The sequence below is a fragment of the Balearica regulorum genome, chromosome 2, assembly GCF_011004875.1.
Source record: "Balearica regulorum gibbericeps isolate bBalReg1 chromosome 2, bBalReg1.pri, whole genome shotgun sequence".
Classification (NCBI taxonomy): domain Eukaryota; kingdom Metazoa; phylum Chordata; class Aves; order Gruiformes; family Gruidae; genus Balearica; species Balearica regulorum.
The window spans coordinates 123,085,191-123,112,107 of record NC_046185.1 but is presented as its reverse complement, the minus strand read 5'-3'; the positions used below and the strand labels follow the sequence as shown (position 1 = coordinate 123,112,107).

Sequence of the window (26,917 nt, the reverse complement as noted above, 5' to 3'; positions counted from 1 at the left end):
CAGCACTAATGAGTCCAACAGTGACTGACACTATTATGTATTATTCTTTCAACATTCTCTACTTTAAGTAGGGACATGCGCACACACAGAAAACACATTTCCAGGAAGGTCATATATGAAGACAGATCAATAATGAAGTGAGATTTCACCAAGGGCAGTATTTTACAGAGATTTCTGTCTGCTACTTGCCATAGTCTGCAGGAGACTTCACGGACAGAAAACAAATGTGATCTTAGCTTGGTCTTTCTGGTATTTGCTATTACAACATCCATAAATGAATCAAATATATCCATTTGACAGCCTGGTTCTCATGCAACATAATGAGAGAGTAGCAAGTTCAGCCACCTAATATAATGCCCCCACAACATACAAAACCAGCAATTCCAGGCTCCCTGTGAGTGTATCAGCACTACCACGCAACAGAGTTTAAAGAAAACCACATCCCATAGAATTTGTGTGAGTCAGCCAGGTCTAAATCACAATTTTATCTCAAAATACTATCATCCACAATCCAAATTCTCTGCAATTTGCAGCTACAAAATTTTGGCAATCCCAAATATACATACCTCCAAAAGGGGCTGCTGAACAAAAAACATCTATTCAACTGAAATACCCCCAACACCACTCTCCTTCACCTTTGGCAACTAGAGCCTGCCCTCTGAATTACATTGAGATGGATACTATTACTAGAAGGACAGAAAACATTGGAAGGAAGCAGTAAACACACACGCACACGCACCTACTACACAATACCTTCCAATGGCCCCACCCTAAACTTTCATATCACTTTGCTCTTATGGTGTATCAATGATGAATCCAATCCTTATTTGCAGAGGTGAAGCTGGTTTATGCTTCTCTTCCTCTCTTTTCCAAGAACTTATATTCCTCACTGGCAAGAATTAGCCCTAACTCAACCCAGCAGTACTGTTATTGGATATTATGTCCCATCTAGGGGAGGCACCTTCTTACATCAAACATCTGCAGATTTTGAGAGCCCTCTTTTGCTGCTAAGAATTACAGGCTGTATACAGAAAAACATTCAGCTATGAGACAACCAATATGACCCTGGTTTTTTATGCCAGATCTAATGTTAGTTAGAATCTCACCTGGAGAAAAAATACCTTCAGTGACTGAAATATTAATCAAAGGCACAGAGAGTGACCCTGAACAACAGCATGAACACTGAAGCCGAGGAAGAGACAATTGCTGGATTAAAACCAAGGAAGGGATGGCCCAACACTTCCAAGTGGGAATATCAGGCCTGATATCTATTCAGGTAATCAGACCAGAAAACAGACTGCAAATAGACGTAGCTCAAATTACAAGACTACTCTAGCTTCAATTATAGTAGCTGTAGAGTAGTTCAGCTACTTTAAGTGCTGCTTTTTGCTCAATTTAACAATGAGAGAACCGAAATTAGGAATATTATTCAAGTCATATCTTGAGCCAATTACACAGACAAAAGAAGTCTGTTATCTCAGTCTGAAGTATTTGGGCTGCGTGTCTCCAAGTTAAAAGCCAGGGAAATTGTCTAGATAGGTGAACCCTAATGAGTCTCTTCCTCACAGGTGAATACAGTACCATGCAAAACAGTAACAGCCTGTAGTGATAAGTCAGGGAACTTCAGGGGGTTGACCTTCTTATAAATAAAAAGAAGTAAATGTTAATGCAAGCAAATTGGCCATTGGAGTTCTTTCCAATTAATTTTTACTGCTTACTGGGAACCAAGGTCACTTTAAGACAGACTGTAAAAACCCCGAAGTCACAGGAAAGGTACCTTAAGTCATGCAATGGAATTGTAAATTCTATGCTATAAAATCTGCACTATTTTGTATATAGTAATTATTGAACAAAATAGCTAAATCACTGAACTGTCTTCAATGTTACTTAGCTCTTCCCTCATTTTTAATTATTAAACATGAAATATAAAAGGTTAGATAGGATTCATAAACTCTCTTAATAAAAAGATGTCACCAACCTAAAAGTTTTTAATACAAAGATGTTCCTGAAAATTAATTAGAGTCACATATGTCATGGTTTACGGAGACAGAACCTCAGTTTTATTACGACCTCTCTGCTGCCAACAAGTGAGGGACAATTTACAGAGGAAATGAAGTGGAGGGATGAAGGAGTAGACAAGCTGAACAGTTTGGCAACAGGACACGCCAAAAGGTTTTCAGTAAATTCACCTACAACTAAGTAAACAGAAATCTAAAGAATCATTTGACACTACAGTCAAGAATAAAGCACCCTACTAGCTAGACTTCCAAGCACCATCCAGAGCAAAACACTCTCCTGCACTGGACTATACATACTATAGGCTACTTAGTAGGTTAGTGAAAATTGGGTTCCTATTTCTCACCAAAACTAGTTCTTCATCAACATCTTGATCATATCCTTAAAGAAAATAATTAGTTGGTTACTTCTTCCAAGGCTTATTAGGTGACCGACAGAAAAGCCAACATCAGACTGCACTTTGACAGTACATTCATACCATTCTGTTAAGCTACATAGAGCATTACATTTTCTCGTGATAGCTGTGTAGTTTCAATAGACTAAGCAAGCACATACTGGAAGCAGCAAAGATGCAACTGGAGTACTCTGACGCTGAAGTACTTAAGAAGAAAGGTATCAACACCTAATATATACTTAGTTTAAGATTTTTTTCCTTCTTTTTTTGGCCAGGTCAATTTTCTGCCATTTTAGTGAGCTGAATTCCATTACCATACAATCAACAGGACAACAGAGTCATGGCAAAGAGGAGTGAGGAGCAGTGAGGAGCATGCAAAGAGGTTGCCCCTCCTTTTATTCACAGCATGCTCTTAACTCAGCTCAAGAAATCTCATTAAACCATACCCTCTGAGGGCTATTTTAATGATATAGCGCTTTATTGTATTTATCAGCAGGGATAAAACTGTAGAAAATAATTCTGATGCTTCTGTTATTCTCATTTGGTCTTTTCAGTTTCCAACACTACTAAGTGATGGTGTACAGTCTGATGTTTGGATTTTTATTTTTCAATCATAGAGGAATAACCATAGTACCATTTTTTCCTCATTCATTTTACTCTTATACCATATTCTTGACCTCTGTCTTACCCCTGCTAATATAAAAACCTACATGTATGGAAAAAGTAAACTTACAAGTGAAAATGCAAATCTACTATATTCTGTACATTCAACGCTCTCAGGCATGCTGTGTACAGATCTCATTATATCACTCCTGCTGTGATTAAAGGTGATCAGCAGGCAGAAAAAGCACCCTCTTTGTGCCTTCGTGATGTGTAAGCAACACCTAGGATGCTCTCCTCCTGTTATATCATCCTCGAGATATTGGTTCCAGCTTTCCCCAGTCTTTCTAGAAGAGTAATGGGCCAGAAACACCACCACAAGGTAATAAACACAAATAAACAAAAATTCATTCCTGTAGAGCAAGCAGGGAAATATTCAAGGGTACACAGGAATCTAAATGAGTCTGTAAAGGCATTCTATCTTTCCATTTCATCCCATCCCATCCACTCTATTCTGTGTGCTTTCTCAGAACATATTTTTGCATTCCAAATCTTGAAAAACTTCCAACAGGTACCATTTTAAAATATTAAAAGTCGTATTTATTGCTGAATACCTGCAGGCTCCAAATCACAAGTGCATCTAATGCATGCTGTGACAGGAGAAGCTGTTATGTCTTCCTGTTGTCTGCTCCCCTCCACTGCATTGCCAGCAATCATCACCCCTGCAGAGCAGCAACCAACCAACCCTACCGAATTCCTGTGCTCAGTGAAACTAAAACTGACAGCAGATGATAATGTATCGCTGTGCCGCATTATGAACAACAGCAGCTGATGGCATTGACTCACAACCTCTACCTCAACCGTTAAATGAGTGAAGCAGCAGCATGAGTGGTAAACGAGCGATCAGAAAGAGGCCTCAGTTAAGTATGAACTGAAACAAACGATCACTTCGCTCTCCCTCAGAAACTGGTATGCTAAGCTTACTCCCAAATGTGAGTTAAATTTACATATCTTTAATTTTCTTCACAAAACACAGCACAGTTAACCTCACCTCATGCCTACAGCTCAGCTGGTTGTAAAACCTCATCCAAACTTACAGTCCACCACCACTCCTCTTTACTTCTCCTTTCCCTGCTAGACAGCCACAACCCATCCCTCGGGTCCTCTCTAGTGCTCAATGGGAACTAATTTAATTTGCTAAACCAGGGGAAAAAAATATAGAAGGAACACACAGGTGAGAGAGGGTCTCCCTCATTCAGCAGCAGGAGGGTGAAACAGTGGCTCATCTTCTGGTCTCACGAAAGCAGTCAGTACAAGCTACCACAAAAGCAAAAGAGGTATTTTCAGTTACCATCTACCAGCTCGACCCCAACCACAAAATACATTCATGCTCATTATATCAGAAGACAACAACTGGAATATGCAAAATAATTTGTAACTACCAAATCATTATAGAAGTCTACAAAGAGAGATAAGCTATGTTCATTTTTTTCCTCTTAACTATGCAATAACTTTTACTTTTTTTTTTCTCCTAATCTGCTTTTCCAACATTGTTTTTTGGAACAAAGTCAAAGATATTTAATTCTGTGCAAGTTACTGATATGAGACTCTAAAGAACATGGACATTCCTCTGGATGCTAAAACCATTCCAAAAATTATATTTAACCTGATTTACATTTGATGCATTTCCATGGATGAAGACTTTCAAAATCAGCACAGACATCCTCTTATAATTGTTTGCATTCTATATGAACAGTTCCATTCCAGAACTACTTTATTGAAGAAAATACAGAAAGTAGCTCAGGTATTTCTCAATACATAAATTCCTTTATGACCAGTAATTAAGATTGGGGGGGGGGGGGGAGGGTTAAACATCAGATGAGTCCTTTAATGTCTAAAACACTTAATTTTAGATAGAATGTCTTTCATGTTTACACAACAGTCCACAGCAATGATGCAAAATAAATAGCAATTGTTCCCCCAAAATCTCAGTAAATTGTTATATCAACATAATTTAGCAACGTGAAAAAAGCTGCTTTTCGAAAGCACAAGTGAAAATCAGTTGTAATTTCTCACCCTCCTCAAGGAAGAATTGCTGATTTGCACTTTAAAAACCTAGTTCAGCTGAACTAGCCTTCCCCTATTTGGTATCAAATCAGAACTACTACTCTGTCATCTTCATTTCTTTGTTCCCATCACTGGCCACTAACAGAACTCAGCACTGATTCCCAGTACAGCCTACGTAATAATATATAATAATAATATAATGAGTTGTAGTTAGCTAAAGAATAATGCAGCCAGGTCAGTCTTTGGGTAGAAGAGGAACTTTGCAGAGTCATCCACCAGCAGGAAAGAGATCCATTTCCTCTGCAGCTATGATCATTACATGGAAACTACTGGCCAACATTTTCAACTGTAGGTCTGTGATGGATACACTTAGCTGTATTTTGGCTCAGGCTGACTAAGGAGCAACAGGCCTCACGCCCTGGAGTGAACTTGTGAGCCGGAAAGCTCCTGGCTCATGTACAAGGGAGTGAAGGTGCCTCAGAAAAATATTTCAAAAAGTGATTTCGAAACCCAAAAATGCAAGATAACCAAAGTACAGAACAAGATACCAGAGCTAAAATGTAGACATCTGTCTTGTCTATACTATTGACTAGCAGCCAACTACTTCACTCTGTAAATATTACCATTAGGACAGGCTGAATTTGAGCTCTCCTGGAATTGCAGCTGGACTGCACACCAGGTGACTCTCCTCTTGAGCAGGACGCCTTACCTGAGACTAAGAGAACCTTCCTTATCCAAGGCAGAGAGATCCCTTACCCATGACAGATCCTCAGTAAGTGACTGACAGCATGCTGAATTAATACTAATGAAACATTACTAATCCATGTAGCTACTCAATATTACTATAAACATTGTATAGATAATTCCATTAGACATAAAACTTTGTCCAAGTCCAAGATTGGACCTAACCACACCTAGGCTCCATAAGGAGTTTAGAAAGCAAGGGGATCCACTCTGAACCTCATCACTCAACGGGAGGGTCTTCCTTACTCTTTGCGTCTCTGGTCTCTGTGTGAATTATTCTAACAATTCTAACTCAATTTTCCTTTGTATGTTTCTTCAGTGCAGCAATTAACAAGGTGAATCTTGCCATCAAACTTATTGAACCTTGTTAAACTCTGTTAAATTCCATCAAATTTATTGAACTCTGTCAAATTATTATTTTACCACAATAAAACATATTGCTGCTTCTCTCTATTGGGTGAGGTGCATTCCACTCATCCACATTAGTCATCGTACATAGCAGTCCTGACTTGACAGCTTGTCCAGCACACAGGAAAGCTCACTTGCTGCCCCATTATCAACTTTCAACTTCTCCAAACTCCTGGAAAGTAAGCTTTTACGCAATTACATGCAACAACTTTCTCCCAGGCTGAAAACACAGACTCTCCCATAGTGACAGCTACTTAACTAACATGAATCTTAGATGACCGTCAAAGAAAACAGATAGTAAGAACAATTTGCACCACTCAGCACTAGCAGTCCTGCCGAATTAGTTTCCACTGTACTCAGTACTACATCAATTTCCATCCTAAATTATGAAAAAATGGTATTTACATTACATACATGTCTGTCAAATTCGTTGTTATATCTTACTGAATTACTGAGAAGAGTTGTATTGGCTGGTCAGCTGGCAAGTAGGCACTTTTAAATGAAAATTGACAAATACAAAAGCAATCGGTTTGCTCTACAATGAGGCAGAAACTCACTAGTAACTTTTTAAAAACTTACTTAATTTCTGTTGTCATTCCTATAGTTACAATCACACCAGTTATAAAAGCAATTCAGAAATTGCTCATCTAATCCACCCTCCCGCACAAATAAAAAGAGCTCCTTTGCCACAACTAATATTATGAACTTCTGAGCTATGAAGAACTACGACCCAATGACTTCAAAAGAGAAGTTTAAATTCTTCACTATTGCAATAAACTAGTACAAGGGTATTAGAGAAGTAATGCCAATAATGAAAACATGACAGCAAAACCAATTTCTTTTAAACATGCTGACAATGTCACTGCTTATCAGTGGTACAAAGCAGAATCACCTGCCTCTAGAAGATCAAACCATGGAAACAATGAATTAACTTAATGAGACAAATATCCTTTACAGTCTGCTTCTAGTTCAACTTCAGATATTTATAGATTCTCTATTCAGGTTTATGCTCTCCTCATTTTGGTAAAACCAGCATTAAATATATTATAGCAAAGCAGGAGGCTTTTTTTCCCATGTGATGGAAGTAACATCAAGTTGTGAGATTTCTATTCAACCTGAAGTTTAATGGTTCTAGCACTAGCTAGAACCCCAAGCTTATTTTTAGTGCCTGAACATTTAGGCTACATTACGAACATCCTCACGAACCTCCATAGTCATAATAATGAAAGGCTACAGGGAAATTTGGAATAAGGAAAGAACAAGTTGTTATAGTTTAACCACTTCCTCAACTAGCAGTTATAAGCAGTATGTTTTCTTTCAGTTACCAGAAGTCTTCAGCTTTAAAAATCAGAAGCAAGCAAAATTACTGCACTAAGTTGTCTTCAGTAATGACTCAGAATTTATTTTATTTTTTCCTTCAAGTGCAGTTCAAAATGCTCTTCCTTCTAGCCTTTTTCCTTGTCCCTAATCATGATAAATGTCAATGCTGTGTTAAGTACTTCTCTGTTCAACCACTTTTTGTAGTTTTTTTTTTAGCTAATTCCCAAATGTTGCAAACAGACAACTGTTTTGCAAACAGTCTCAAGAAATGCTGCTCCTTAGCTGTTAGGTTCTCTTATCTAGCACCTCAAACAGACAAGATATGATTCGAGAGCTGTAGAATGTATACCATTATTCCTCCCTTGCCCAACAAAATGAGGAGTTCCTCTCACTCATTGTATCTAAGACACCCAAATTTACAATCAGAAATGTTCAGGCAAAAACACAGGGGAAAAAAATTCCCAAAGAAACATTAGTCCCAACTGAAAACTGTAACTACAGAGAGATGATTTTTTTTTTTTTAACAGCCATTTCTAAAAGCTTGCTATTTCTCAAAAGAAAACATTGTAAAGAAGTATTATTCCTTCACTTTAGGGAGCACAAAACAGGAGTCCTGTTTTCTAACAGAGATTTGACATTTGAAGGTCACTGCTGCTCTGCAGTGCTCTTTGGTACCCTACTACCTGCCTTCACCACACTACTCAGTACTCACACTGGTCCTGCACTGCAGTATTTGACAAGGCACCTTCTCCGCTTCTCACTTCATTCTGAGTAGTGACAAGCAGACGGTATGATGAAAGGATCATTAAAAAAAAGGAAAACCCACCAACCTAAATACACTTGGAGGAAAAAGTCCTTAACAGCAGACTAAAAGACTAGCAATAATTTTATGGATTTCCTTAGACTCCTCTACTAAACCCCATGCTTGCTGTTACAACTGCAATAGCCAGTGTGCCTACCATGCAGTCCCTGAAACAATGACAGAGCGGGAAGTGATGCAGAGAAAGAATTTCAGGAAGAAATGCAGTAGTAGAGATTTCAGGAAACATAAGGTGGTCTTTCGAAAAAGATATAAGGTGGTCATTTTTTCCTTCAGTAGCATAAAGAAACTGAACCTCTGAACCCAGTGTTGGAAAATGCATACAGAAATGGGGTGGGGAATAAACCAATTCATAAGTGTAAAATAATCTTTAAAACAGAAGAGACCCATCACAATTAGCCCAAGTACCTAATAGACGACAATGTCATGGGGGCAGGGGGGGGAAGTAAGCACAGAACAAGTGGAGATAATAAATATATACATTGCCAGAGCAGAGATCCAGTACTTTTCACATTCCCAGAACTAAGTTACAGTTTCATAATTCTGATATTTTCCTTTTAAAAAGCCTGCAATTCAGCATTTCCAATAATTAAATCCAGTTGAGGAATTATTTAATGAAAGTTAAAACTCAACATCAGTAGAGTAGGTATTTTCAGTCTCTCAGACATCTGTTCCTGATAGCCTGACACCATCTCAAATAAGCAATCTGTGAGAAACTGCACTATATTTTTTCCCTATACAAGCTGCTTTCTCTATTACTGCCGACAGTTCCATCAAAGTTTCCAGCTCTCTTGGTTGAGACACCTATTCCACACCCCTTACATTCAATCTGTTCAAATGTCACTTCTGAAAACCAAATTTTAAGCTTAAGGGGACTAAAACCCAAAAGGCTTGATGTCATTAGCCTCCTCTCTGGAACCTGAGGTCACAGCTCATCCACCTCTAAATTTTAGCACATGTAACATTTTCATATCTGATCTCTTTACTTTCAATGTGTTCTTCTCTTCAGTCCATCTCCTACAGCACTACTCCCCCCTACGCTTGCCATCACAGTATCAAAGCAGGATCAAATAAATGTGAAAGGAGAGACATCTTTAGAATACAGGAAGGAGGACAGGTGGATTCGTACCATTTATCTGATCCTACAGAGAAATTTCATATTCAACTGAAAACCTGTTTGTTCAGCGCAAGGAGCAAGATCATATCTGGCATCTGTTCAGCTCTCTTCCTCAAGTCCTTTAATTCCTTCCATTTAAAAACTAGCATAGAGAAAAGAGAAGAACCAAGTTATGAGGCTAACAGTTGTAAGCTGCTACGGTCTGCTTGGAAGGTCTAGCTATTTCCATGGCTTGTCCCTCAGCTCAGGGACTTCCACCAGAACCTCTGTGCCCAAGGAGCATCCCCCTAAGCTTCCTACCAGCTTTCACAACCCTCTACACAAAAGGTCATGCGCAGGGAGACACTTGCAACGCTCTTCCCATACTGACGGGCACAGTGTACTATGGGGAGCCCCGAGCTCTGCCTAGGTTTGAACGATGTGCCAGCCTTTAGTTCACAACATAGCAAAAATCCAGTATATATTAGAGGATCCTATCCTTTGTTGTTGGGCCCAGGGACTGTGAATTAATTGAGTATAGCTCAACAAACTAATACGAGCCTGAGCTCACAGGAACAGATGAGCTCCAGGCCACGTAGCATTGAGCACACCAAAGCAGGGCTGCGGACAGCCAACAATGCCAGCCATCAGAAACCCCACAACAAAAACACTCTAGAGTGCTCCAAAATGCAGGTATCACCTGCCTACACCCTGTAAGCAGCACAGGGCATGCGAGGACATAAAGGCTGGAAAAGCACTGGATTACTGGAAAGCTTGCAGAATGAAACTTGCAGTTTGAACCTCTGAGCCCCTGGGAAGGACAGAACAGCTGAACAAGGCTGTCATACTGACAGGTTATCAATTCCTGACTGTCTGCAACTGATTTTCATGTTCTCATAGCTCCTTATGACTATCAAGTCTAAATTAGTATCTTAATTAAAAAGAAGGATAAGAGTACCAGTGAAGCCATCATTTTCCCAGCATAAATTACATTTTCACTATGTTTTTTACTATCAAAATATAACAACTGGGGGGAAAACCAGCAGTCTGTTAGCAGGTTATTTAATGACAGAAGAAAATTGAAGAATTAGAAGTTTCTGGTATTCCAGTCTTTCGCTGTGTTTTATCATTCAGGAGCAAAGTGACCCAGCTAGACAGCACCCCCAGGTCAAGCTTTCACTTCTGGGGAAAATAGCAACCTTCCTCTAAACAGTGCAATTTGGGACTTGGGAGGAGAAAAGAATATTCTGAAAGAAGCCTCATGTTTAGATTAAAGTGCCCTCCCAGAGGGAAAGAGAGAGAGATAAAAGAAGAAAAGGAAAAGAAAAATATGAACCACACATTTTATCAGCAACCTCCGGATCCCTTGCATTTCACTATCTCCGCGATGATGAATTTACTTGGCACACTAAACTGCATTCCTTACTGGGTGTGGAACAATTGCAGACATGCTGTATAAGCCTGGTAAGCATTAAAGAAAATGTATACATAGACTTAACTGGACAGGACTTGCATCAATTATAGCTGTAGTTTTTATAAACATAATACAGAAATGCCTTAGGATGTCCAAAAAAGATTGAACAAACTGAAAAGAATAGAGGCACTGGCAACAGAGGGGTGGGAATTAAGGGAAGTACAGCATGACTGCACAGTCAATTTAAAAAAAAAAAAAATCCATGTAATTTTTAGAGAGATCTTCTACACAGAAGTAATTGTATTAGTAAAGATTACCTCACTATGTAAGAAAAAAATTTTTCTCAGTACACACTATGTTAAGGACTGGCAAGTATAAGTAGTTCACGTTATCATTATATGTTTAGAAAGTGGCAGAAAAAGTTTCAAGTATATTCAAAACTACTCCTAGTTTATTTTTAGATCAACTGGATTTCAAGTTGACGTTTTTTCAATATTCAGAACCTATTTTGTTGAAGCCAACATTTTTAAGAACAAGAACATATCAAGAGAAAGATACTGACTGTACTGCATACAATAATGCAATCCAATGAGGTTTCAAAGCATAACACATCCCATCAATGGATATTATAGCATAAATTTTCAATTAGCTGCCTTGAGTCAGCAAAGTTTTATAGAGGTCACATCACAGTTCACTGACTTCTTTGCCAGACCGTCATAGCTCATCCTTGTTTTGTAAATGCTCTGTTCTCAGCAAGATCACTGCCAGGAGCCAGCAACTCTTCAGTGTTATTTTCTAGTCTGTAGCTAAAAATGACAAGGAGTAAGAGACCTCAATATATAATAACCTTCCTGTAAACTGTAAGATTAATGTTTAGATTTGAAAACCACCTTGTCAATGAAAGCCAGTTGTGGATCTCAGTTTTACAGCAAGAAAAGTAAAACATATATATTACACCTGGTAATCATTTAATGAGGAAAGATGTGCTTAGTTAGAGACCAAGCACCTTTTCCTCTAACCTCAGTAATGTAAGCATCACATCTAATGCTTGCTAAAATTTTTATAAAGTACCTATCGTATTCTCAGATGAAAAATAAAACTTTTTTTTGTAAATAAAACACTATCATGATAAAATACAGTGTTAAAAGTTTAAAAAAAGAGAACAGTTGTGCTACAACTTAGTTTTAGTAAGTATTTTATTTTTATTGAGCCATGTATTGCAATACTGACAAGGATGCAAGCTTACTGATGGCTTTTAATATATTATGGTATGTTTGAAATATTAATAACATTTCTAACAAAACAAAGAAGTAAAAACAGTTTTGAAACACTTTTCACCTGAAGTGTGCTTGTCTTCAATCTAGGTCACAGAGTTACATGCAAATATAAAGTTTCTGTACCAAGAATCTGGCTTCTTGATTTTTCTCCTGATAACTCTCTCACATTCACCTAGCTATTTTTGGTTTGTGGATACAGGTACATTACTTATATAATTTATATGGAAGAAACACATAACAGGAGCTGATATACCACCCATGAAAGCAACACAAAAATTTTAAAGGTAATTTTCCAGGAAGAGAAAGATATACACATGATGCCAGGAGACAGCAGTCCTCAAACCAATTCTTCATTCCTCCCTCATTCCACACTATAATTCTTATATAATTCACTGAGCGTATATTCACTATAGCTGTTCTAGACACAAATTATGATATATTCTAAGTGAATATATGAACTATCAGATACTTTCTACGAGACAAATAGTTCCTGAACACATCTGTATGGACAGTATTTTTTGTGCAAGTTGATGGAATAAAACATCTGTTTTAAAATTTGTTCTGCCATCTTTACTGTAGTGTTTATAGCAGCTGTTTATTTTTCACTTTCAAGATGCAGATAATTTATCATCTAGGTTCTCAAAATTTGAACCACATGAATGTTGGCATTTCTCCAACTGCAAGTTTCATTTAAAACATTATTTCACTGTCAGAACCTGTTCAACAAGTAATATTCATTCCACTCTTGCATACAAGGGGCTGAGAACTCAGCTATGTTACACTGATGCATTTTTTGTGAGCTTGCATATATTTGAAATATATTATTTACATAGAAGAAAAAAAAAGCAAGAGGCAATTTAAGGTCTTGCTTTGGGAATTTTTGAGGTTCTTAATTTTATATCTCCTTTCTGCTTGTTTTTCCTAGCTTTTGAGTTTTTTGTTTTTCTTTCTTTTTTTTTTTTTTTCAATCCATAGTCTAAAAGTCCCTGGTTGAAAAGAATGAACATATCCAAGACCATGCAGTATTTCTTTACGCATCATATGGAAGAAAATTACAATATACAAAGTAAGGATCTTGCTTGTGAGATCAACATGCTGGCTCATTTCCATCTCTTCTCCACCCCCAGCTATTTCAAGCAAAGCTTTGCAGAAACCAGACCTTTCTTACACGCTGCATCATCTTAGGATAGTTGGAACTTTTCAGCTTTCTGTGCCAATACTTTGCAGCCCAATAGTTTGCTTTGCCTTTACACTTAGGACTATCAATTCATTGACTGAAATCAGAAGTTTAAGTTTCTATGTTTGGTCTTTATCCTGACAGTTGATACGCAGCCATCTTCACAACAGAGTATCTTGTCAACCACTGTTTCTTAGAAACATATGTATAGAGTCCACAGAGTCCATGACGAGGGTGGTTTCATCAATATGTTGTGAGATATGCAGTGTATTAGCCATGAACCTTTTGAGGAAAGTGTATTTAGATTTGCAAGCAACAATTACTTCAAAGACCTTTATGCATTAGGTTGCTGCTTTATATACATATATTTTTTTCTAAAAACACTGTTCTACCAAAATCCAGATACTCACTGTTTTAATAAAAAATTAAGAAACAATACTTACAACCTTTAACAAGAAAACAGTTTCATCATGACATCTGCTTGAATTCCCACATAAGCAATACTGTGTTTTAAAGGTGCAAAGGTAAGTTCTGGCACGTTAATATATATCCAGGTGGACACTGTCAGTAGCTTCCTCTGGCTGCTATTCAGGCTAGTAGATGACTGATGTGAAATGAGCTCTGCTACAGAAGGTGGTGGAGGAAAGCAAGCAAAACGAGAAAAATCCTCACTGCACTGCACATTCTGCAAGAATAATTTCCCCTCTACTTCTTGTGTGCCATTCTTATTAATTAAAATTAATAAATAAGAGCAAGTTATCTCACTTGGGTTTCCAAGACTTCATTCTGAATTCACGTTATATGAATTCCCAGACTTTTTTTTTTAAGTGGTAAAGGTCTATCCTTGTGCTGTCTTCAGTATCTGCTTCTTTCTCTCCTGTTTCTTTCCCTTCCCATGGCTCCTTTTCTTTCCATTAGTCATCCTCCAGAGATTTTAACTCCTTTTCTAAACCTCTTCCACCATTCTAACATCTATTCTTTCCTCCCTTGTTCTATTGCCAAACTACCCTTTCCTTGCACTTGCATAATAAAAATAAGATCAAGTTTGACCACAAACTCAACAGTCACAAAATCAAAGCCTAGTAACCAGGTAAGACGAAACAAAGGCAACAGAAGAAGAAAGAAAAGAAAAGAAAAAAAAAAAAAAAACCCACAACCACAAACCCCACACTACACGGTATGGTGTGGAAGGCAAACCTTCCAGTTTAAAAACAAACAAACAAACCAACAGATGAGAAAGAAATCCCTTTATTCTGTGTCAAGAGCAAGAACTTCTATAAAAGCTTACTGTGATAAGGCACAAAAAACCAACCAAACAAAACCAAAACACTACACACACCTTCAGGAGAAGTAGTTGTGCCAGTGCAAAATGCTTATAGCAATGAATGACACATTTTTTGCTTCTCCATCTTGCCCACACTTCCTATCTTTCATTATCAAGTTCATTATCTTCCTCCTATCACCATGATAAAGCAGTATGGAGAAATTGATACAACTTTTCAATTCCCTGCCAGCTCCAATAACAGCAACAGACAAGAAATTGGCCATTTTCTCCTCTTCCCCCCCCCCTTTTTTTTTTTTTTAATTTTATGAATTTAAGGAGAATAATAGCAGAATGCCTGATCTTGTCTGTACCAGCTTAAAACTATTCTCCCTTTTACTAGGAAGGTCTTCTCCATATTCCAAAGTTAGAAAAAACACACACACACACGGTCTCTCCTCATGAGGTTAAACATACTACTCCAACTGGTTCCAGTGCGTAGATTCTCCCACAGTGTGTATGCATCCCTTACGTAAAAGCATCATCCCATCTCAATGAAAGATCTAGCAACCAATATAGCTGTAAGTGGCAGTGTGGTTCACAATTCTGCACATAAACACAGAAACTTTATCGACACAGAGCCCCCAACTTATATTTATGCACTTCCTCTAACTTGTAAATATACTGTTGAATGACCTAGACAAGTTGCCCTGTCACAATTCGTAACCATGTTGCAAGTCCATTCCCAAGCAAATCAAATATTCATTATTGACTTATTTTATAAAAAATCTTTGGAATCTGATAAAAGGCACACTATACAAGGCACAACTCTTAATACTGCAACAGGTAATCTCTAAAAGGCTGTGTAGTTGAAGCAAAGCCATTTCCCAGGTCACTGAGAAATATGTACTTGATATATGAAACTTGTAGTAGTAACTTATTCAAAACCACAGAAAAATAATAATTTAGGGATTTCAGCTTAGAACCATCCAATTGATAACCTAAGGTCTTTTCAGTCAAATATCTTGAGGCACCTGCAAATGCTGTACAACACTCTTGAGTGGGTGCACAGGACTGAGAGACACATAATAGCAACTGCAGTTAGCCTGTGGAAGGGTCCTGAAACGAGCACCAAGCATAGAGCAATTAATACTACATATCGGTGTAGTCCAGTCTTTTATTTTAAACTGTAATTTTAAGAGAAAGATATTACCAACAAAATTGCTAGGTTTCACCAAGCATATACTGAATGATTCAAAACACTAGAGTTCATCAATACTTGGTGCATCCAGCTTCTTTCTACCAAAACCAACGGGAAAGTTCCCAAACTGAAGGGAACAACACTGTGCAAACATTTTCAAAAGTAAAAATGCAACAGCCTAGTTAATTGCGTAGGCCTCAGCCTATCTAATGCTCAATAAAATAACACAACAGCTGATACAGTACATTTTTAAACAAACAAAAGATATTTAAAGCAAGATAATTATCACCAATCAGTATGCATTTACTAAAAACATATTTCCTCCAGAAAACCTGCTAGGTTTCTGATATCATGTTTGCTTCATAACATTAACAGCATTGAAGCAATGCAGGCAGCACTGAGTTTTAAGTGCGATTAAAAAAAATTAACAAGACACATTAAATGCATTGAAAAACAGTTAAAAGATGGAGCCAGCCTCAAAATATAACTAAATCAGGATATTTGAGTGAATGTATTTCTAATAGGGTTCCTTGACAATCAGTTGTTGGCTTTGGAGAGTTTAGCAATGACCTAGACAGAAAGAAGAAAAAAAATCAATAAATATCACTGATGACATGAAAACAAGCCATCATCAGCAAACAACATGCATTCCAATACTGTCAAAATAAAATTATACATCTAGTGACAAAAAAAGTCTTAATTACAAGACAGAGGATTTACCTGTAAAAGCACTGACTCATACAAATTCAGGATAAGGAAAATCTACTGATTATTTTGTCCAAGTAATTCTTCCAACTAATAATCAGTTTCCTCAACTATATTTTTAAAATTATTGTCTTTCTGTAAACACATAATTAACTGCTATTTTTACCCCTCAAAAATGGGGCATCCACACACCATGAGAAAGCCCATGAAGTATCACTGGAGATATGCAAAAACATGCTAACCACGGAGAAAGCGTACTGGAAGGAGACAGCTCCCATAGCATTCCTTTTCATCACCTTCTTATCCAAAAAAAGGGATAGTTAAGTGCTACTCTTCATTTTGGACACTTCTGGCACTCATTTCGGTAGTACTATGCCATATGTTACTGGATCAAAAAGTATACCAGATATCAGGAGAAAACAGCATAACAAGCACCAGGTTGTTGTGCCCCTGACAGCTTAAGCAAAGCAAGTAGGAAGGAACAAGAACATGGAGATGAAGATACCTGTCTGGAGAACCCAGGCAGCACCAGGGAACATGAGGTCTCGGTGTTGTGTGTTATTAGACTAACAAGTTTAACTTACAAGGCAAAATTAACAACCTAGTTTTCAAAAAATAATGATGGAGACCTAAAAAGCTAATGGTCTTTTAGCTTTTAAGCAGGAATATTGAGTTGGAGGAAATGGGATGCATTACCCCTGTACTTGATCCCACTGCAAACACAACTGAAAGTGTACACAGTTCTGGTGTCCACATGTGAAGAAAAACATTGAAATACCAAATAATAACCAGAACTATCATAAATTATTAAAATTACTGAGAGACTTGACTTGCAGCAATAAAATTCCATTGGTCTAGATACTCCAAATACAAACAAAAGATAACCTAGCCTGCCCAAAAAGACTGCACACAGAAATGAAATTTGATAAGAGGTATCTTCAGTCTCATACATAACCAGCATAATGAGATTCAGTAAAAAGTCAAAGGTTGACATGTATTAAGAACAACAAGCAACTTTTTAAGTAGTAAATAAGCCAGGCAAATTGTTCCCATAGCTAAGTGAAGAATCCGCTATCACTGGAAGAAAAATTCTCAGATGTCCAAAGAGAAACACAGAAGTCTAGGTGGAACAGAAACCACAACAAATTCAATGGCTTGTGCTACAGAAACTGGGTAGTTAAGGACCTACATTCTTCAATGTTAAATTACCTACTAATCAAATGCTGTCTTGAAAAAGAGAAGTACAGTAGCACTTAGCATTTACTGAAACATTTTTACATGCAACAGTTAAATACTAAGCAAACTTTGTCTCCCTAGATTAGGTTCCAAAAAGTAATCAAACATCTTTGTAAGATATCCACAAAATCCTACAAGATCTAAAGCATAATGCCAACATACTTGAAGTAAAGTTGTGGAAGTGTATTAGGATCAAAGAACAAACTCAGCATTTTTAGTTGAATCAAATTCAATACTTTTTGTTTTCATCATTCATTATAATACAGTTTTAACAAATATAATTTTACATTAAAAACAATAGTTATAGCAATTTTTTAGCATCCTTTTCACTTAGAAGGTTGTCTTTTAAATACATCATAAAGGACAAAGTAAGAATTTTAGGATTACTTTGTCAAGGAGAAGCTAAAGCCCAATTAAATTCTTATTGTTAAACAATTGTTTTTAAATATAAAATAACTGGGGAAGTCTTTCCAATACTTTTCTTATATATTCACAAAAAGACTCCAGGCACATTACTTAGTTTAACAACTTACTGTCACATCTCCTACATGAACAAAATCCATATTCATAAACTGGTAGGTTTTTTAAAATGACCCAGCAAGGTGCATGTGTGCTCCCTCTAACCACATTTATCATTGCGTTGAAATCACCATTCAAAAAGCTAGCAGGGAGATGAACTAGTAACAACAAAACTCAGATAAGGGTAAGTGCTTCCAGTGTTAGTGCCAACTGCCACTTCTTTTCACTGTCTGAAAGCTAAGTGTGACATCTGGGTGAAAGGAAGATCACCTCTGTTTTGCCTGTCACTTCATTCCCTCTGGTACAAGACTGCTGCTCAGCTCTGAAATCCACTTGCAAATCCCAAATACACTGCCTTGAGTGAAAATGCCTGAGTCTCATTTGTTTTAAATAGATTTTTTTTTCTACGTTATCATCATGCATCTTATGCATTAGATTATTACACATTATATGAATTTATCCTTTGCATAGGCATAAGCAGCCCTGACACCATGTGGCACAAGCAGCTGCAGAACAAGAACTTGGGTTACCTGCCAGGGTACAAGAGAAATGTCCATGGCAGTTGTCCAACCAGAAATGACGTCTCCAAAGCACAAACCAATTCCTTAACCACAAGATCATCCTTTTCATTCAGCCTGAGGTTCAAAGTTCTCTTCTTCAAATGTTTCTTGTAAGCATCAATGAAGGGCAGAGAATGATGGATTTCTCAGCCTCCTCTTACCTTGTTTAAATTCTTTCTCTGACTTCACCATTTGAACAGCCTTCTCCATTCTCCCCACTGAGCTAGTTTAGAGGCAACAGCAAAAAGCTATTCAAACTAAATCAACCAGCTCATGATTAAAACAGTTACGTTTAATCAACCACTAACTAAACAAAGACAAAGTCCATCTTAACTGAAAGTCCTAATTCTCCTACAAAGAAATTAGGGATATACAGTTGAAAAGATTACTTTTTTCTTTCTTTTTTTTTTACGTGGAGCATTAATGGTAAGTATTTAGAAGGAAAAAGTTTCAACAGCAAAAAGTGAAGGAAGGAGAAGAGGAAAAAAAGAAAGCTTCCCATTTGAATGTGATTACTTTTGCTACATAGGTTTCAGGATTAAGAAAAAAAAAAATAGTGTCTTAATCCAGAACAGAATTTACTAATAACTGATTTTTTGACATTTTAAATTCCGAGTTTATTTCAAAACTAATGACATTTCAATAACATAAGATATATGGACTCCTGAGTGTTTCAGCACAGAAAATATCCTGTTTGTTCAACAGAACTAAAAGACATTGCTTTTAAGTAGTTTTCTTCCTTTCCACATTGCTTCCTGCTACAAACAGAATCTAAATGTGAAGGGACAACACAGTTCCTAGTAAAATCTTTCATAGAATGTTAGCCCAATATTATCAAAATGTCTTGAAAATTTAAAGTGTATCCACAATTCCTAGCAAATTATAATCAAGGTTCCAGAATTTAAGGAACAGACTTCCAGTGACAGAAGAAAGAGAGAAAGTTGCATCTCCGGCTCCTTAAAATAATCTCCCCTGTCCCAAATAAATCCTGGAAGGTATTACAACACTACACAAATCCCCATATAGATATGGCAGAAACACACTAAGACTAAAAAATATGCAGTGGAGGGGTTGGTGTTAATCTGATTCTAGAAAGAACACAAAAAATTCCCATTTCAGCTAACTCCACAAACACTACATAAGCACATGGTTATCTTCTTCTCAGGCACCATCTACCATTAGAATCTGACAGTATGGTTTATTCTAAAAAACAGTTTATTTCTCTAGGATAGACTTCCCTCCCAGCAGCTATATTGGTATACCTATACAACTATAGTCATGTAGTTTGTTCACTAACCATCTACTCATTTTTTACACTGGAAAAAGGCTGACTGGTACCATTGAAGTATTAGCAACTACTAGGGGTAATTAACTATCTCAAAGCTAGTCAGAGCAGCATAACCTCTGGGGGCCAAAGTCAGCCCCTAAAGTAGCACTAAAGTCTGCTGGTTCTTCCAGCTGTATCCTAGCTGCAGTTTGGACACTGGAAATAAGGAAGGGTCTTTCTGTGGTGGCAGCAGTCAGATTGCAAACTGTTCTCCGCAACTACACAAGCAAAGAGACTACACCACAGCATTGTGAAGCCCAGTAAAGAGACTGAGCACAAAAAAATCCCCAAATTGCCTAAAGTACACTTTTTTGTGGACATACAAGGAATGCAGCTAATCCCCAAAAGAAGTCTGGTGGTGCCCAAGCACAAGAAGTGCATTGGGCACAATTCATGCAGACTGGTAACACGATACATTAATCAACTGACAGAGGAAACAGGAATAGGCCAAAGTAATGCTTTAGAAAACACCTGGGCAACACACAATTTACACACAGCAGTTCAGCTCAGGAAATAACATCACCCATCAGCTGGTGCTCCATTTGTTGTTGTTACAAATCCAAATTTAAGCCCCAGCCCAAATGCAGATGATGCAGGGGCTTATACGTGCTTGCAGGACAGGCCCCTACAAGTACTAAAAACATTTTGAAGGGAAAAGTGGGTAAGGGGGAGGCAGACCACATGTGAATTTCACCACTACTCTGGGCAAATGGCGTTTTAAGACTTTTTACAACATTTTACCAATCTAGTTCAAGAACAGGGTAATAATGCCACAAGCAGTTTTTCATTAATATCAAATTAATTCAGGCAAAATAGGTTTTTGCATGACATGAGATGATTCTACAAAGACATATTTGTCCATCAAACCCACACAACTCCATTTAAAATACAAGCTACTACTCTCCCATACACATAGAACAAGTAAATCCCAACAGAAACACTTTGTAACAGTACTTCAATTCTGAGAACATAATTGTTTGTAATTTCATAGTAAAGACAGTCAGATGCCCCGATGTCTCAGACCAGACACAAGTGTTCTTATGTCAAAGAGTCTGTGTGTTAGATGGAAGTTCCGCTCTCTGCATTCATACCTGTGTAAATCTACAGAATGTTACAGACTTTAGCAGAGACGCTGTAGATGCTCAGGCCCCTTGACACATTTATCACACAAACTGCCTCAAAACAACCAAACAACAAAAAAACACACAGCAATTCCTTCTGCTTGTTATAAAGGTGAAAACCTCATTTATTTTCAGATCAGGTTGTTCCTGACCTGCTAGAGCTGAAAAAATAGATTTCCTTAGCAATAAACAACAAACCTTCAAAATTCTTTAATTAAGAAGTAATGTAGCTCTCCAGATTGACTGAATTTGAGGCCTTCAATTACTTCAGTGAGTACTTATAAATGCAGTGTTATGCTTCAATATTCATACTCAGTTGCCTCATCCAAAATAAGACTATCTTGCATACACCTGTGAAGGACCATTGATAAAAAAGCTACACTAATTTATTATAATTCAAATGACAATAATTTCTTTAGACTTGTAGAGGCTACTCTGCACAGTACATGTTGGATAACCTAAGAAAGCCTTTCAACTTCAATACCACATGGCATAAGCTAACATTAAATACATTTAAATTATTTAGGCTAATGGATAAGGAGCTTTAAAGAAGAGCATTCCAAATCCATGATCACTAAACTCTGTCAGTTTTTGCTTTATTTTTCCATTTTTATTAACACCATCTGGTTGTATCAATCATGCGGTTAAGCAATCTTGTGGTTTTTTTTCAGATGAAGTAAATCAAAACTAATTTTTATGGACTATTCAGTAACACATACACTCTTGATTGATTTGTAGGTGCCAGCCATGAAGTCACTTACCAAATCTTATAGACTGAGCTCCAATTCACAGAAAACACACTCCATAACAAATACTCAGAAGGCCAAACAGACAACCATGCTTGAACTCACAGATCACTGCTCATTTACTGGACATTATATAGTTTCAACTGTTCTGTTTAGAACATGTATCAGATTCCCCATCCCAAACAACAGATACGTAAATCAACTGAACGGAATAAGTCAACAAACTAAAAAAGTTACTTAGCCTAAAAGCTCTGTGTCATCATAAACCACTTGCACACACAGCCAGATTTACAGAAAATAAAATTGGCAATTGACAAAGCATGATAAAGCAGCATTAAAAAAAGACTGCTAAAAATAAACAGACATTAATTTCCAAGTGCTATGGTAGAATTAAGTAACATTTATCTTTTTTCCATGATGTTGCAGATAAAAGTCTCTTGGACATACATAGATTATACATGCTATTTCAAGCTATGAGCCTTATCAGAGATTTAATCTGTGCCTAAATACAACAAACAGGTAGTCCTAGACCCAAAGATTACAAGCAAAGACCTCTACTTTGTAATTTCATCAGATTACATGAAAGTGACCCTTAAAAATCACTCACATAGTTAGTTAGTTACCATTTCTACTAAAAGAGATTGAAGTATCAGGGAAAAAAGGAGGAGGGTGGACTTTTAATTTTTACTCATAGATTTTAGTCCTGTATTTTAGGTATCAAAACGTGTTTGTTTGGTTTTTAAACAAAACTACAGGAGGACTGCATAAATCAACCAACAGATACAAGCCTAATGTGAAACTAGCACAGTTGCAGTAACCAAATGACAGTCAAGAGACACTACGTCTCCACTGAAGCAGCTTAGTTTTGTGGAGATGAGTGTCTATCCAAATCATACTAGGCATATTCATTATCACTCATAGCCGGTGCACCTATGCATGCCCTCCAGTGTATGGAATTAGACCAGTTCCTAAAACTTTTCAGGAAGTACTGCTACAGTACTCCTACCACTGATTTAGCCTCACACGAGTCAGCATCATGGCATCATTGGCATTTGTGCAATTTAACTCTGTCATTTATAAGTGTGTTAAAATTACTTTCAGAACATCAAGGTCCCAGCCATTCCCATGTTCTTACTGCCTGGTATCACTTAATATAAGCAACAGCAGGTTTTGGTACATTTGGGGTTTTCCTGGGTTTTTTAAAGGGTTGTGAAGGGGTTTTTAAGTAGTCCTGTAAGTGTTCTCTCTATAGCATTTGCTTCTCTTAAAACCTTCACTATGACGCCTTACATTAAAAAGTCAAGTTTTTGAGTCTCTTTCTCATCCATCCACTAAGAGGACAGAGTAATAATAAGTAAAACACTAATAAGAACTCTCCTCTCTTGATTTCAGCAGATGCCACCACAGCATTATTAATTCCACAGGCTGGCTTCAACTATGTAAAAAATTTTGTACTGAGACACTAGATTCAAACCCAGACCCTCCCTGGGACTTCCACAGATGCACATCAGCCTGTCCGCACCCAACAAATTGGCAGGACCAGGGCCTGTCACCGTATCAACATAAATTAGGACTTGTCAAACAGGAAGGACATAGCAACAGAAGAGATCTTATTAAACACATAGGTAACTGTTTCCACTGTCACACCCCGCAGCAAAAAAAAAAAAAAAAAAAAAAAAAAAGCAATACTAACAAGCGTGGCATTTTCACTGTTTATTTTGGGACACTCTCAGCCAGTTTCCCATTCTTTAGTTATCCAAGATAACTTCACAGAAGAAGGAAACTAACGTGATAGAAAAGGAGCTTAAAAACGGAACAGTGCCGGCAGAACAGCATGTGCAGCGTTATTTCTCCCCTGCCCCCGCCCGCACCTGCGGCGGCAGCGCTGGGGGTCACCGCTCCGGCCGCGTTGCCCTGTGCGCCCCAACACCGGGCCGCCCCCTCCCGCCCCGTCCTTATGCCCAACTGCTCCTTCGGTTGGGAAAACAAAACAAGTAAAACAAAATGAAGGAAAGCGGGCGCGGAGGGGAATGGAGCCTGGCCTCGGGCAGGGCTGGCGGCACAGCCCGGCCTACCTGCCCGCGGCGGCCGGGGAGGGGTCGGGTCGGGGCGGCGGCGCGAGCTGCCCGGACACCATCTTGAGGGCGGCTGGGCGTGAGGAGCGGCGCCCGCTGACAGAGGACGCGGCCCCCACAGCCCCGCCGGGGGCCGGCCCGGCGGTTTACCTGCTCTGCCAGCCCTGCAGGAGGTTGGTGTATTTGCTGAGCGTCCCTTCCAGCACCGGCTCCCGCCGCCTGCTGCTGCCGCCGCCGCCACCGGGCGCCTGCGCGCCCCCCGGGCTGGCCGCCGCCGAGCCGGGGCTGCTGCTGCCGCCGGCCCCTCCGCCTCCATCCAGCCTCCCCGCGGGCCGCCGCCCGGCCCGGCAGCCCGCGGCTGGCGGAGGAGGACGAGGGAGACGAGCCCGCCGACGTGGGGCGGCTGCTGCTGCGGCTGCTGCTGTTGCTGCCGCCGCCCTCGCTCACCGCTGCCGCCTTCTCCATGGAGCCCCGCGGCGGAGCTGCGAGCCCACTCCGGCCGCGGCTGCTACCGTGCCCGGCAAAGCCCTGACTCACAGGCGGCGCGGAGAGGGGCGGCGCCCGAGGGAGAAGGGGCCGGGCCGCGCCGGGCGAGGGAACCGCCGCGCCGCCTCCTCGCGAGTTGCCGAGGGGAGTTGGGCGGCGGTTGGCGCCCCGCGGGAGCCCGCCGCCCCCTCGGCCGCCTCGCCTGCCCGGGCCAGGGGCAGGGCGCTGCCCTGGCAGCGGGAGCCGGCCGGCTGCCACGGGCCACGGGAGCCGCGCAGGCCCCCTTCGCGTGGGCGGGTGCCACGCATATAGACACGGAGACACCCAGCGAAGGGGGAAAGGCATGACATACACACAGAGTGCATGGTGCTGCGAGGCGGCACACGGGAGTGCCCGCGCGCCCCGAGCAATGACATGTACTGATACGCCTTGTGACACAAAGGTCACCCTTAAAGGGAAGAGTGCCCAGCGCACAGGGCGTGGGGCGGGCTTGCAGACCCGTACATACACAGGCTGACGACAGTGGAAGCGGGTGCCCTGCGTACACGTTGGGAGGCCCTTGTGCATGTGGCAGGGAGAGAGGAGGCCTCACCATGCAGCGCTGGGCAAACACCATCTCCATCGCTGACAGGCCTCACACGCGCACCACATGGCACGCACACGGCACGCACACATATGGGGAGCAAGGAAAGCAGTGGCTGTATGCAGGGTGTACACATAGAAACACCACCAGAGGAGGATGCCCAGGCTACAAAGCATATGACTGACACTTGGAAAAGCTGTGCCCACCAGAGCACAAAGCGTAGCATCGGAGAGGGGATTTCTTGGTACAGGCTGATGCACATCACTGCCTGTTACCACACAGCGTAACACCGAGGAGATGACTGTCCATGGCAGAGTATACCAGCAGCACAGACCAGTGCCCACACACAGTGAAAAATCAAGATATATGTGTGTGCCCAGCAGTCAGGAACACAAAAGTCTGTCCAACACACAGCATATACTGCTGCACATAATGAATATCAACATACCACATCAGTCATATCATTCATTCAGACTTTGCAAAAAATACTACTGTGGGCTAAGGTACATCTTCTGAAAACAGAGGATGTAACCTCTAGATCACTGTAAAAAGCTAAGCAGGTCCTTGTATAGTCAGCTCAGTACAAAACTACGTGGTTACATTCCCTCAAAGCAATTCTACAGCCATCCTTGCTGCATTAGCCAAGTGCCTCTATTTTGTTACAATATGTATCTTCACAGCATACCAGAGATGTAGTTATTCTTATTGTCATTTTATAACTGGAGACCTGAAATATAGAGGAGCTCAGACAGTCTATGACAAAATATGAAGAGAGCTTAGCTCCTATGCTTTAACGCTGTGGAAAGTTTTGCACTCCTGCATACTAGAGATTTTTGGAGTGTACCAAATACCATGTTCCCTCCATGTTCTGTACCTCAGTAGATACTCAAACCATCCGAATCCACATACAGTTAGAGGCCTTCATTCCCCATATAAATGAGCATAGAGAGGAGGGCTCCTAACTTAGATTTTCCCAGTTTATCTCTGGAAAATCGTACCATATGTGTTGTGGTTGGGTAGCGGAAATGTTGGGCAACCTGATCCTGAATTTTGGGTAGTTAAACTTCACATGTTGTAGCGAAATACTGAGGCACTGCAGTCTGGAAACTTGAATTTTAGTTTAGTATTTCATTGGCACGTCTCTTGCAGTACAAAGATTATGAACTTAGTTATTTTTTACAACAAAATATTTTTGAGTAGTTAATTTTTCAATCCAGAGCTATTACTTCAGATGTTCATGTAAAATTCCCCAATCATTGTTTACCATGGAAAGAAACTCCATGACCACAATCTCAAAATCCTCATTCTTAGGCTCAACTTCACTACTTTTGATGACCACAGTTTTCAGAAGACATTGGCATGAACAAGGCATGCTCCTGCAGAAGCTCAGATCCTGCTCGCTGGAGATAAGCATGAAACCCCTGCATTTCTCCTCATAATCATTTACAACAACAGCCCAAAACAGTGGAACAAAATGCTTTAAAGAAATAACAGTGTCATCATATCAGCCACTGCAACACATTACCTATATATGTTCTACATTATAAAGAATGAATGTAATTTTTTCTGCCTTCCACAGAATTTTTTGGAAGAGAATTGTCTCAGGAAAAGAAACTTTCTTACACAGGTATAGAAAAGCCTCTCCATACTTTTCTATACAATAAACTCCAGTAACAATGCTGTCCTCATCAGGGAGTTTCTGAAATGGAAGGGACAACAGGCTGCAAGTATATTATGTCCCCAGGAGAATTTTGCAAAATCCCA

The 26,917-nt window shown here is 39.4% G+C and overlaps 1 protein-coding gene across 1 annotated transcript in view; it reads right to left on the bottom strand.

Annotated features, from left to right (window-relative positions):
* The window catches only part of OSBPL10 (oxysterol binding protein like 10), a 121,103-nt gene extending 96,386 nt beyond the window's left edge, over nt 1-24,717 (bottom strand). The window contains 2 exon segments of the mRNA XM_075745741.1: nt 24,235-24,404; nt 24,406-24,717. Coding sequence (XP_075601856.1) covers nt 24,235-24,404; nt 24,406-24,549 — 314 coding nt within the window. The 5' untranslated portion in view covers nt 24,550-24,717.
* Nucleotides 24,718-26,917: the final 2,200 nt, after the last annotated feature.